This window comes from Ammospiza nelsoni, chromosome 9 (assembly GCF_027579445.1).
Source record: "Ammospiza nelsoni isolate bAmmNel1 chromosome 9, bAmmNel1.pri, whole genome shotgun sequence".
NCBI classification, from domain to species: domain Eukaryota; kingdom Metazoa; phylum Chordata; class Aves; order Passeriformes; family Passerellidae; genus Ammospiza; species Ammospiza nelsoni.
The window spans coordinates 7757448-7771762 of NC_080641.1; the positions used below are offsets into that span (position 1 = coordinate 7757448).

Below are 14315 nucleotides of genomic sequence, written 5' to 3' on the forward strand. Positions count from 1 at the left end.
CTGTCCTGGCCCCTGGCTCTCAGAGCCCTGGATGTGCTGCCTGTGCAGAAGGACATCTGCAAGGCCTAGCCAAAAGCGCCAGAAAAAGGGAAATAAAAATCTGCCCTTCTACCTGTGTGGATTTGCCATTGCCTCAGGACACATGGAAAGACCAAGGACATCCCCTACCACCACTCTCTGCTGTGCCTCACCTTCCTCCATGCTACTTGTGAGTTTCTCATGGTAAACAATTCCAGTCTGCCCTTGGGATAGTCTCTCTGAGCATCCAGCCATGCCATCATGCTGCTGCACATCCTTATCCCCGACAGCCCACAGGTGAGGATCCCATGACTTCCGAGACCTGGATGCAGAAGAGTTATTTCCAAAGAAAACTCCCACCCCAGGCTGTGCACCTGCCAGACATGCACTGTAATCCTATCCAAAAGGAAACACAGATAAATACAATAAAAACCAACCAAGCACCCACCGCCCACCCAATCCATCCACAAGAGCAAACCCAGCAGGGTCTGAGCTCCCCAGAGCCAGGGCCAAGCCTGCAGCCACCCAACATCAGAGCAGGTCCAGATGGTTGCACAGACATTGTGACATTACACAACACCACCTTCCCCCTCCTGCTCGCTGCCTCTGGAGAGGACACAGCACCAGCAGCTGCTCTCCCTGCTCCCTCCTGCCCACAAGGAAAGCAGAGACCCCTGACCTTCTCCAACACATCCCCCCAGCCCCTGTGCAGCTTAAGCAGCCCAGGTGTGCAAATGTTACCCAATGCCCTCGCCAGGCAGAAAGTAAATTCCAGCAAACGGGGGAAATGCCAGCCGCAGTCAGACACTGGGATGTGCAAATAGCAGCCGGGGACCTTCGGGAGAGGAACAGCCCAGGCCCAGGCACTTCTACCTATAATCCCTCTCAGGATGCCCCCTCCAGCAGCTCCTGTGGCAGAGGAGGGATGCTAATTTGACTATTTGAGGGAATGAAATAAAAAATAAACGTTTGCTCTTGCGCTAAATGACCTTTTCAGCCACTTGGGGACAGAATTGTACCGGGGCTTTGGAGTGATCTACAGCGGGCGCTGCTTGCTTCCTGCTCCCCCCATGCTGGATGCTTTGTGCCTCCAGATGCATTTAAGGGGTCCGTGCCTCCCAGCCACCTCTGGCCACCCAGCAACAGAGCCAAGAAAAAGCCTCTTTGGAAAAATCTGCATCAAGTAGGGAGGAAGAAGTGGTCTGCTACGAGCTCGCTGAGCAAAGCGCTTCAGCCGGTTTCATTTCACATCGCCAAGAGCGTAAATCGGGGAATTGCTCCTCAGGTTCTTCTCCATTAGCAAAGTATATTGCAAGTGCCTTCCCACCGCCGATAGCGATCAACACTTCACATCTGCTGACCAGATCTAACAGCCAGGATTTTCCGGGGGAATAATACATTCAGTGAAAACACCATTCCTGCCACCTGCTCCCCCCAAACCGCTCCGGGAGCGGCTCCTCGCTCTCTGCGGCTCTCTCACAGCACCACACTGCATCCTCGTCATTCTGTATCAGAAGTAAAGAGGTGACCCCTTCAAAGCAAGCTTCAAAACCCCTCAAAACACACTTCTAACCATGCAGTGTGTCCCGCTGCCTGTAACTTCCTTAAATGTGAGCAAGCGCTCTTCTGGAAAGCACCAGCTCCACGCTAAACCTACCGGGGGAAGGGCTGTGTCCTGTGCTATCAAGTCAGGATTGACAGCCACAACTCTTTCCAGCTAATTCCTTTTACCCTGTGAACTGCAATCTCTAGCCTTTTGTCTAGAGATTTGCAATAATCAGAGGATTGCAAATTCATCACGTTATCGCAGTATTTGAAATAATATTTTTGCAATTTATTGCAATATTGCAATCAATCATCTTATTGAAAATTCTTGCAATATTATTGTAATGAATCATATATTACAATAATAATTTTGCATATAAGCAGGCTCCTCTCAAACAAAAAAAATACTAACCTAAAACACTTGCAGGCTTTTAAAATTAGAGATTTAGGGGTTAAAAGCCAAATTTACAGCTGAAAGCCAGAGACCAATCCATGCAGAGGCTCCAGGTATTGTATCATTCCTAATGTTTCACCAGAGAATCACAGCACAAGGAAAAAAAATAAAAAAAAGATGTGTGTAAACAAGCAAAGGTACACCCACCAGCAGCTTGGGTTTTGAAACATTAATGTTGAAATTAGAAAGGCACATTTAGTAGAGTTATGGGCAGATTCACTTTCAGTTTGGCTCCAGCCTTGTAAATATCAAATGTCAAAAGGAAACAACTGCACTGAGTTAAGAGAGAAAAATCCCCACGCTGTGGAGACATATCTGGGATTGGGATGCTGGAGTTGGGCAAGAAGCAGCAACCAGCAAGGAACACCTCACAACTGGAAAGGGATTTTTGCTGGGTAACCTGCCACTGCTAATTCTGCTAATCGACATCACTCTGGAATTTGAAAATGTTATCCAACCAGGAGAGAAACCTGATTTTCCTCTTCTGGTAACGAGGAAGGGCAGGCCAGCCAGGTTGTGTGAAACCAAAAATGGGATGTGGAAATGATGAACTGAGTTTCCAGGATTCTACTCGGGTGAGAAACAAAAATCCAGGCACCAGCATTTAAGCAGGCTGATCTCACTTGCAAAGGCAGCTCTGCTCGTTTTTCAACAAGGCTGAAGTAAAATGGCAAAGTTATCATTTTAGATTAGAGCAGCTCCTCACAGCACTGGCTCTTCCGCGGGTTTTCCATTTATCAGTAGATTTAAGGGGAAAAAAAGGGTGGAGGGGGCTGGAAAGAACCCATCAGCTTAGGGCAAGCAAAGAAGCTATTTTGTGTAAGGCTTCTCCTATAAATAAAAGGCTGGGAAGGGAGGGGACAGTGACAATGTACGGCTCCCTCAAGGTGTCACAGGGGATTTCTATTATCCATGGTGGCTCCCAAAATGTGGAGCATCACCAGGAGCACCCTGCTCCTCGGCAGGCACGGCTTCCCTGGCAGCCAAACCCTCCACTGGCTGCCCATTCCCTGGCTGCCTTGCCTTCCCACCAAGAAAAGGAGCCAGGAGAAGTGCCTTTCTGTTCCAGCTCAAAAAAAAAAAAAAAAATTATATATATGCACACATACAGGGGCACAGCTCGCAAACACAAGGCCAAGAGATATTATTATTCCTTTTTTTTTTTTTTTACTTGACACAGTTGCAAATCAATAATTCCAGGCCAAGCGATTCCCAGCACTGGGAGAAAGCATCACCTGAGTCCCTCCTGAGCCTGGCCTGACAACACACACTAATGCATTCAGCCCACAGCCTCCTCAGGCCACAGCTTTCTGTAATTTATCCCTATAGCACCCACCACCCTGGATTATTTAAGTCGCTGGGGGATGCAGCACCTCCGAGGCAGTTTTGAGCAGAAGCTGCCGACCACCCAGCCCACAAAACCATCAGCTTTGGTTTCCAAGGGAGCTCCCAGCAGATGCTCCCCAAAGGCAATGTGGGTTTCGCAAAAAAGCCCCAATATCAATGCCTCGGGAGTGCACTGGGGAGCTGTTTATCTGCAAAGCACCACGCACACCCAAAAATCTGGGGTGCTCACACAGCCTGGGCTCTGGCAGAGGGTGCAGCCTTGGGATGCCACGTGTGACCCCAGGCTGGCAGCCCAGGAGCCAGGCAGTGCCCACAAACACCTTCTCCCACCACTGGGAACACTCGCCAGACCGGAGCCCGATGGATGTTTGGGGAAAGCAAAGGATGCAGATTGAGGTTGGTTTATTAGATTAAGGACAGCCCCATGCAAATAGGGCCATATTGATCTGGTCTGCAAACACCTGGCTGGGAATACGAGCAGCCCCTGAGTATACAGAAGCTGCTGGAGATTATTAACCAGATCCATTGCTGTAAATCACATTACCTCCTTCCAAACCCTGACCCAGCACGGAGTCCCCCATGCTAGGCACTGATCAGGGCACATCCCTGCAGCACAAGGGAGCATCATTTCTCCATACATGGTACCCAAACGCCTGAAAACTCAGCCCAAAAGTGTGGGCATCCTGCTCTGGAGGCCATGGAGCCAGTTTTGTGCAGATCACCTTCCCCACAGCATGTTACCAAGAGAAACTCACTGCCGTAAGAATGCAAAGCAGGAAGAAAAAAAAATTTACAAATAATAAAAAAGGTGGAAAAATAAATAATATCACTTCTGCAGGGGAAAACTCAGCCCCATTCCTATTGGGTTCCTCATATTTTGCATCAACTGCAAACCACCCCTGTAGTGCACAGGGCAGACAAGACAGGCTCTGCTGTCTCCCAAAGCACCCCAACTCCAAGCACAAGGAGGGAAAAAAAGGTAGTAGTAAAATCCTTCTCAGCAGATTTCCAAGAGATCACAAAACCCTCTGCAGAGCTTCATTAGCAGAGAAGGCAGCAGTTCCAGGATTAAAGGAGGAACTGGGGAATAAGGTGTTGAAGCAAAGGCAGATGAGGAATCCTGTCTTCCTGCCTTCTCCCTGCCAAAATCCACAGTTCTGATTCAGCAGAAGCAGCAGCACAGCCTACTATATCTCACTGCAAACAAACCCATTTATGTTTAAACCACCACCCTACTCCTCTCAAGGACTGCTGCATGCAGTAATTTCCTTGTGACGAAAAAAAAAAAAAACAACAAAACAAAAAACAAACCATGATGAAATTGTCTCAGAGTTTCTCTGTGTTTTGTTTACAACCGCTACCCTCAAACCCAGGGCCAGCACGAGTCCTGCTAACAAGAATAAATCTCACATTTGAGAGCATTTAGAAAAGCTCTGCTTGCAGACACTCAGCGCTCCAAGGAGGAAATCCCTCTGCAGGTCTCAAATAAGGCAACTTGAACCACTTTTCCCTGGAGAAATTTAGGCCTGAAAGATCTTCTGAGTTTCTCATTTGGAGCTACAAGGCTCAATAACAGGATCTCTTTCCCTGGACTCACCCACAAACTGACTGCTGCCAGGATCATGCACAGGCAAGGGGAGATGGACTGGAGAGAGACCCATGGCAGCAGGGAAAACACCCAACATTTATGGAAGAGAATGCTCTGGTTAGCTGCTGTTTATGGTTAATACAGGTATTTTTCCAAATGCATTAATAGTGAATGCAGATTTGTTCTCTTCTGTGCCTTGTCAGCAGGAATCACCAAATAGTGAGCTGATCCAGGAACCCTCCATCCCTGGACCCAAAGCCACCCAAAACCTGGGAGGCCAGTGCAAGCAAAGGCTTGGAAACTTGGGTGCATGGGGATCAAGAGCTGCAAGAGTGGCTCATCCATCTCCCAGGAAAAAACAGACAGGGCTGGGAGCAACAGGACACGGCAGACCCTCCATGAGCACCTTCCTGCTCTGCTGCAGTCACAACAAAGTTTGCGCAACATCAGGCACCCATAATAGAACAGTTAAACTGCTTGAAATAAAAAGCAAACAGGTTTGCTCCAGTACACCCCAAATCACAGGGAGCCCCTCAGGAACAGGAATGTTATGCCAGAGCCAGGCCTGGTTTCTCTGCTTTAATGGCAGGGCTGAGGGAGAGGAGGTGGGAAGAAGAGCCCACTGGCAGCCCGGTTCTTCCCACCTCCTCCCCTGGAGGATTGCAGGAGGCCAATTTTGATTAAACTAATTAAGCCTGCTCCATTCAAAGAGCTCCAACCACATGCTACCAGGGGAGGAGAAGAAGAAAATATGAAATTAAAAGTAAAAAAGAGAAGCCTGCCCTCAAGCACGCTCCTCCAAAGCCACCCATCCCCCTGACGGACACCACCATACTGGAAAATAAAAGCCCAGAAAACGGACTTGTTTTAGGGACAGGTCCAGCCCTGAAGACCCTGCTCCTTCCAGCTGCCAGCACCTACTGGGACACGTCCCATCTCTCATCAGGATGAGTGGTTTCCAGTCCCAGAGGTAGCCACTCCTCCACCAAGCCAAGGTCTACCAAACCATCCCTATCTTCCAGTCCCTTGCACACTCCCTCCCCTCCTTTCCCTTGAAGACATCAGGTTTCTGGAAGCACTTTAATTGTGAGTTATAGCAAGGCTTCCTCGGGCGGTGTGGATGGGGCTGGAGGCCCCCGCTCTCCCAAAATGTTTCACTTCCCCCCAGGGCAGCCACACCAGGGACCCTGCAGACTCTACCTGGCACTGAGAGAGAAACATCACTTCTGCCTTCAAAGCCTTTCGACTGGAAGGGGAAAAAAATAAAAAAAATCAGTAATAACAAATATCAAAGCAAAGGCTTCCTCCCCTTTGAAGGGCAGGAGGGAGAGCAGCCGGGCGAGGGCTGGACCTGCCCAGAGCTGAGCAAGCTGAGCAGGGACCCAGATCCTGCAGGGCTGTAGGACGGAGCACTTCCCTGATGAGCTTTCTTTCCAAGCAGCAGAATGATGCCTTAGGTGCAAGAATTGCATTGAAATTCAAATCGGGGTTTTGAACTCTCTCCTGCGCCTTGGGAAACCTCCTCAGTGGAAAGGCAGGATAAGGAGGAGGGCAGGATTTGATACCCTGGGGAAGGAAAGCAAGCTGCCCCATCCTGCTGGGAGAAATGCTTGAGCCAAGGGGCACTGGGCTTGCCAGTGTACCCCTGTTAAAGCTCTGCCCCACACCCCAAAAACCCCAGCACTGCACACACCCCATCTGCCCCTCTTCTCCCCACGCTGCTCCTGGTGGGGTTTTACTTGGGGTGTGGGGAAAAGAGGGGAGGGAGGGAGGGAGGAAGAAAAAGAAACCCCATATCATAATTGCTATATTAAAGAGAAATAGCAGGCAAGAATAATAAGAGAGGTGTCAGAAGTGAAATACAGTAACAGACATTAAAAAAAAAAAGACTACAGTTCTGCGATGGGGGTGTTAATTGAACACAGAGCTGGAGAGAACAAAGGGGTGTTAAGGAAGAGAAGAAGGGGAAAAATCCTACCTCCTCCAAAGATCTGAGTTAAGTTTGGTGAAGATAATGCACAGGGAAAGGTAGCTAAGAGGCACCTTATATAGCTATTATGTTCTAAAATTAAAAAAAAAAAAAAAGACAACAAACCCATTATTCAACAACAATTGCATGGCTAATCAGTGCTGTCTATAAATATTCCACTTTGTAAATCCCCCCCATTGGTGCTATGTACATTTTTCTTTTAATCCCGAATTCCTTCAACACAGGAGGGAGAGGAGGCTAAGAAAATAAAAAATTGTGGGATTTCAAATGCAAAGTCAGGGTCTTCTTAAGAAGTAGAGAATTTGCCCGATGCCCTCACCTCCCCCAAATGAGCGGAGAAAGTGAAACGATGGGAAAAGCTCTTAAGGAGGAGGAATCAGATTAAATGGTCATATATCCTGTGCTCAGCCTCTCCCCACCAGTCCCTGCCGAACGAGATGGGAGTTGGGAAAGGCTCACAGCTGAAATAGATGCTGCTGCATTTTGACAGCAGATATTTTCCAGTTTGCCATCCAAGGACCCCACGTCTGCGTACGCCTTGCCTGATTCTTCTGCTTAGCTATTCTGCTCATGCAGAGAACAGCTTAAAAAAAAAAAAAACATACCAAGAGAGAGGGGAAAAAAACAAGAGGGAAAAAAAAAAAAATAAACAGCCATAAAGACAGAGACCCTACCCCTGCCTTCAAACTTTTTATAAATCAGGAATGCAATTTCCGATTTCAATCCCTATTGATGGAGGAATCAATTGTATTTAGGACAACAATGCCTCCCATTTCCATAATTATTATTCCAAAAAGCCAGCCAGCCAGCCATTTGAAGGCAGTCCTGCCCCTTCCCTCGCAACAAAGCGACCAACAGCAAGTGAAAACACACCAAATGAACGCCGACAACTTCGATGTATATTTAAGCAGCAATTTTTTTCCTTCCCCTACATACTCCTGCCTGGATCAGATCTCTCAACTTTTATTACTTTTAAACAGATATCGCCCCAAAGGTCTGCAGACCAAAAAAAAAAAAAAAAAAAAAAAAAACAAAGCTCAGGGGGTTGCCATTTATCATTATAATTTTTAAAAGTGATAATAAATACTTTAAAAAAAACTGAAGAGCCCAAATGCAAAAGGCGACTCTTTGGCCAGTAGAGATGACCTATTTTTGTAAGAACTTTATGGACACTTTGGGTTTGCTCAAGACAAGGTTAAAACTATGAAATAGTAGCCATAATGTTGCGAGAGATGGTGGTAAAGTCTCTGCAAGGCTCTGGAGTCACTTAAATCAGGCAGCGGGGTAACCGAACGCACATTTCTGCACATCATAACGCCGGGGGGAAGATGTACGCACGCACTTTCAAACACCCACCAGTGACCACAAACAATCACCAGGATTTCAAACGCCACACATGCAAAAATCTGGGAAGCTACATGGAAAGTGGGAAGCGAGAAGTTGGCTCAACTTTCACGCCGCTGCCCGCGAGGAAGGGGTAAGCAAACAGACGCAGGCGGTACCCTTGGCCCCAGAAAAAACAAGGCAAACTTCCTCCTAGCATTGGGCCCACAAAGCAGTGATTAAAAAAAAAATAAAAATAAAAATAAACCGAAACCATCTGGCTGTTTGCTTTCTTATGAAGTGTGACTTTTGGGGATGCAGATTGGGGGGGAAGAGGGGAGGAGGTCTTTGAATTTGCAAAGTGAAAGAATTCACCGCAAACATATCCAAGGGTAGATAAAGGTAGATAAACAATGCTCCAAAAGCCATCTCGAGTCAACCTCTTTGGAGACCTCCAGAGCACAGCCCTGTAAGCCAAGGAATCCAGGCACAACACCAACAAACAGCATTTATAAAAATGTGAAACAGCCCCAGTTCACACCTGAATATCCTTATTTCCAGCAGCATGCTTCGCCCTATACCATCTCTTTCCATTTTCCTTCACAGACAGGAATTATTACACCCTGTCACTGTGGCTATGCACAGCTCCTCATCCCTCTCCAGCTCACTGGGACCTCACAGCATCCCTGAGCTCACCTGGCTTTCCCCACCAAGTTTGGTCCCAGCAGATTCCTTGTTCACTAACTTCGCCACTGCGCTGATAGCGAAGCTGAGCTGGGATTGAACAGTTACTCCGCCAAAAAGTGTCCCTGCACAGGCAACATATGGAGCATCAAATACAGCATCAAACACACTTAGGGAAGGGACAGGCAAAGGTTCCTTGGCTGACACAAAATTACAGGAGAAAGAGAGAAGAGGGGAAGGAATTCGGTGGCTCCCTTTTTTTGCGGAGGCGCACGGGGGAACGCTATAAAATCCCAAACCTTTCTCTCTACGTAGACTCACATCACAGCATAAGAAGAGTTTGGAGGTCCCCACACCAAACCCACTGCTGGTTCTTATGGAAAGTCAGCAGGGAAGGACTCCTCGGGAAGGTCAGAGGCGGCCCCGCAGCCGGGAGGGCTCGGGAGAGCCGAATGCCATCGGTAGGTGCTTTGTCTGGGCTACACGCTGCACAAACAACGCTTAACAAAGGGCCCTCTTAGTCATTTTATATATATTGCAGGAGTCAAGTAATTGTATTTTCAATCAGCTGCTCATGCTGGGAGGTTTTAGATATATATATTTAAGAACGGGGGGGGAAAAAAAAAAAAAAGACCCAGTTCAGGTTTCTGAAAGCTGCTCCCCTTTTATGTGTAACTATCAATGTATATCAACTGGGTGTGCAATCATATTTATTGTCACTTTCATTCATGTCATGCCCTTGCTTATATGGCTTAGATATGAATTATTGACTGTTTCAGTCCTTGTTGTAAAGAGGGGGGAAGGGGGGGAAAAGTCAAGTACTTTGCAGCGTGCTAAAACAAGGCAGCTACGGCGGCTTGGGAAAGCCCACAGATCAACTCTGGTCAGCTCAGAAAGCCAACAGGAGAGATTAACCACCCCCAGATTTCCATCATTCCCCCCACTTTATTTTTTTTTACATTTATATTAAAAAAAAAAATAGATTCCAACAAATACATAAATAAGTGGTGCATGTTGCTAAATGTCCTTCCCTGAGCATCTGTTGTTTAAGATCACCCTTGATTGATGACTGCTATTTTTTAATTGTTGCTTTTAAAATTTAAATGCCCCCCTGGGATGTGTTATAAGTGTGTTAGTACATGGTAGGAGGTCTGGAAAGTGGGAAACAGCAGAACCAACGCTCTCATGCCATTAGCTTCTAAAGAAGCCTGAGAACACCCCATGCCATAAAACAACAGTACCCTAAAGTAACTAACAATCTAATATATTGCTTTCACTAAAGGCAACTGACAACTCGCTCTTACATGAGCTAGCCTGGATGATTGGCAGACAAGAGCATTTTAACTCTTTCTTTAAAAAAAAAAAGTAAGAAACCTTTGTGTTTACCTGAATACTAATGGTAATAAAACTGCACAGTTTCATTTTGTTGGGATTATTTCCCACACACCCACTCTGCATTCTGATTTTTTTGTTGTTGTTTTTTAAGCAGTGCCATGTCTTAAAGAAGAAACTAGAGCAAGACACAAATTGCAAGGGGGTTGATTTTTTTTTTCTCCCCAGAAAAAGCAATAAATAAAGAAAGGCCATACGATAGAAATTAAACCACGATATTTTCTCTTCTAGACACAAACCACATCATGCAAGTCCACTGCCAGAAGCATTAAATACCAACGAGTTATTTCTCCCCACTTAAATAGTGCTGCATTGGGGTGGGGGGCACACAAACTTGGGGAATAAAATCCCCAAAGAACAAGAAGAAAAACAATACAAAAACCAACAGCATTGATTTCCTACCTGTTTTTTCTTTGATTTCACACAGGACATTAAAAAGCGCCGGCTTCATCCTGTGGCAGTTTAAAGCATGTTTCCTGGAGAGAAAAGAAAAGAGGGGAGGGTGAGCTCAGGTTGTCACCACGAGGAGCAACTTTCCAAATTCATGCTGGCTGGCACAGGGAGGGCAGGTTTGAGCCCCCAGTGCTGCAAACAGCCACCCAGCCAAGGCAGGGGAGGTCAATGTCACCAGTTTAGGAATGAAAAGCCCTCCACGGCCGGCGCGATGCTCCACGGCAGAACCAGCAGCTTTTGGGAGCCAAGCTCGGACCAAATGCCTTGTTCAATGCACTGGGCTCTCCCTGTCCCTCCACCTCCCATATCATACCAGGCCATGTGCTTTATTTGTGAGGCAGAGGGGGAATAAACTCCTTCTTGCCCCAGTGCTGGAAACATCCCCTGCTTAGAGCTGTCAATTCAGGGAATTTCAGCGCCCAACGCGGAGCACAGGAAGACACATGGAGAGAGAACCCCCATTCCTCTGCCTCCGTGCTACTTACATCCAGCTTATTTGCAGGTGTTAAAATTTAATTCTTTACAACAGGGACAGTAAACACATTAAAAAATCACAGCCGGCTGCTTCTGGGAAGGGGAGGGATTGCTATTCAACGCTGCTCCTTTCGGCTGCTGTTATTCCAGAGCTGACCGTTCTCCTGTGGGTTTTGAGGAGAGACTTTGGGGAGGGGGCGCTTTAATTGGCTGGTTTTAAAACCCACCACACGCAAAGAAACAGCGTGATTTCATTTTTTTTTTTTTCTCTCTTGAGCCATGGGGTGATTTAGCCAAGGGTTCAGTCTGCACACAGGGCTGTTGCTATCCGGCGCCGGTTACGGGGAATTTCTGTTTACCAACCAAAATTACATGCGAAAGATGATGTGAACATCTGGCAAACATTCACACTACTTACCCCACCACCCACAACATGCTAAAAAGATTTATATATCTGATGAAGTCTCTCAAAGGTATATACCCTTGCAGAACCACAGTGGCTCCCTTATCAGCACACCCAGATGGGCACAGACATTTGGGTACACGCAAATCACGAACGTACGCTGTAAGGGCCCTCTTACAAATAACGTTGGCACTTTGTATCTTCCAAAAACTTAATTTAGAAAAAAAATAACCAAGGAAGAAAAAATAAAAAAAAAAAAAAAAAAAAAAAGAGGCAGCAAAACAACCGTGCAATAGTAGGAGGGAAGGAGAAAATGCAAAGCCCAATGTTATTGATAAATACAGCGTGTTTGCCAGCTCAGAATTAAAAATAAAAATAATAATAATAATAATAATTTACAAAAAAAGAAAAAGGCACTGGGAGGAAGCAGCTGAAATAGACCAGCAAGGCAAACCCGTAAAGCCTTCTCCTAGCTCTGTTCTGCTTTGGTTTTATTGATTTGATTAACTACACTAAATTATCCAGGCAGGAACACACACGATTCCTGCAACTTTCCAAAGGAAGAGCCCCTCACTGCCCCGGGTCTGGCCGGGGAGAAAGTGAATGATTTCCTCCTCCTCCTAGCTACTCTGCCCCTGCAAGAACATAAGAAAATGAGTAAGATCAACCCTACAACAAGCATTTTTGGTAAGCAGGAGCTCCACAGAAGCTGTGGAGGCAGGGAGGATGGACGCTGAGGTTTGGGGTACTTTTATCCTTCTGCAAGTTCTTCAGCGAGTTTTGGGGCTGTGCGGTGCGTTTTTCCAGGAACAATGTATTCTAGCAATCTGCTTCAACTCGGGGCATAAATATCAGGAGGAAGGACAACACACCAAGCTGCTTTGCAGCCCAGAAGAAATATCAAGTGTAACCCAGGCAATTCAGGGCGACTTTTTTGTTCTAATTCCTTCATTTGAGGGTTTTTTTTTTTCTCCTCCCCTCCCTGAACTTTTGGTAGTGCCTTTGAAGGTGCGCATTAGGTTTGCACTCTGCGAAGCTCAGGGCAATTCAGACACCGGCTCTTACAGCCTTATTTTTTCCTTTTTAAATACATCTGCAATTAAGAGGGGGGGGGAAAAAAAGAAAAAAGGCAGAGCTTCTATGAGCATCTTCAAGGCGCAGAAACGCGCTGAAAAAATAACACCACTACAGGGGCCTAAGAAAGAACATTATTAGCAGCCCTAGAAGCAGGGCAGCACTTGGCTGCTTCTTTCGGAGGAGCCCGGAGCGGAGCCCCAACCACGATCACCCTCCGCAGTTAAATCCCCCCACCCCAAAAAGGCTGGGAAAAGCCAGGCCCAGTTTGTGGATGGAGAGGCATGGGGAGGCTGCGGGCGCGGCGACCCCTCGAAATCGCCCCGAAGTTGGGAGGTGGGAGAAAGATGCGAAATAATAAACGGGGAGCGGGGGGTATTCACCGGTCCCCTTTCTTTTCCCCGTCCCCCCTGGCCACATTTCCCCGCAGCAGGAGCAGCAGCACCCCCGTTCCCCGATGCTCCCGCGGCCGGGCGCGCTCCCCCCGCCGGACAACAAAGGCCGGGCCGGGGCGCGGGGGAAACTTCCCGGCACCTGCCCCCCCCCCCCCGCTCCCCGCCGCTCTCACCTGGCCTGCGCCTCGTCCAAACTCTGGTCCGTGATGGTCATGATCTGCTGTAAGATGTCTCCGATGTCCTGCTTCCTGCCTGCCTCCCCCTCCGCCCCGCCTGGTCCATCCTGCATGTGCTGGGACAGGCCCGGGTGCCCCGGCATCCCCACCCCGCTGTGCGTGTGCATCAGCCGCGGCTGGTCATCCATCGCCGGCCGCCGGCCCCGCTCCGCCGCCGCCTCCTGCCCTGGCTGCCGGGAGCGGCGCGGCTGGGCTGGCCGCCTGGCTCCTCGCTTTCTTTTCTTGCTCGCTTTCTTCTTCTTCTTTCCTCCCCCCCCTTCTTCCTCCTCCTCCTCCTCCCCAGCCTCTTCCTCTTCGCTTTTTATTTATCCTTCACGCTGGCGCCCGGCTCCGCGGCTGGGAGGAAGAGGAGGAGGAGAAAAAAATGAAAGGGGGGGGGGGGGGGAGAGAAAAAAAAAAAAAAAAAAGAGAGAGAAAAAAGAAAGGGGAAAAAATCCCTTTGGCTGCTGGAGGAGGAGGAGGAGGGAGGAGGGAGGAGGGAGGGAGGGAAGGAGGAGGGAGGGAAAGGGGGGGGTTCCGGGGAAGGGAGGGGAAACGGCGGCGACTCCAAAAGCAGGGCAGCTCAGCCCCGCGCCGGGGAGGCAGCGGGCGGGCCGGGGGCAGGGGCTGCGCCCGGGGAGGAGGCGGCGGCGGCGGCAGCGTTGGCCGCGGCGGGGCGGCCGCCCGCGATGGCAGCGCCGGAGCTACCGCGGCCGGAGCGCGGCGGAGCCCCCGCGCACCGGGGGAGGGCTCCAAACTTTCCCCCACCCTGGGGCCGCGTCCGGGGCTGGCTGGGCCCCCCCCTGCGCCGGGCCTGCGCGCACCGCTCCGGCCCTCGCCGCCTGCTTTTGTTCGGCTCCGGACTCCTCAAACTGGCACGGAGGAGCCCGGGGGCGGGGGGAGGAAGGGGCAGCGGCGCCGCCCGCCCCCCCGGCCCCATTGGCGGCGGCGGCGGCGGGA

At 48.9% G+C, this 14315-nt stretch overlaps 1 protein-coding gene across 2 annotated transcripts in view; it reads right to left on the bottom strand.

The window, feature by feature from the left end:
* PBX1 (PBX homeobox 1) overlaps nt 1–13759 on the bottom strand; it is a 132366-nt gene extending 118607 nt beyond the window's left edge. For both annotated transcript variants that reach the window (XM_059477723.1, XM_059477722.1), the window contains exons 1-2: nt 13314–13759; nt 10744–10817 (exon numbers count right to left, since the gene is read on the bottom strand). In XM_059477723.1, coding sequence (XP_059333706.1) covers nt 10744–10817; nt 13314–13504 — 265 coding nt within the window. In that variant the 5' untranslated portion in view covers nt 13505–13759. The remainder of the gene's footprint in view (nt 1–10743; nt 10818–13313) is intronic.
* Between the last annotated feature and the right edge of the window lie 556 nt (nt 13760–14315).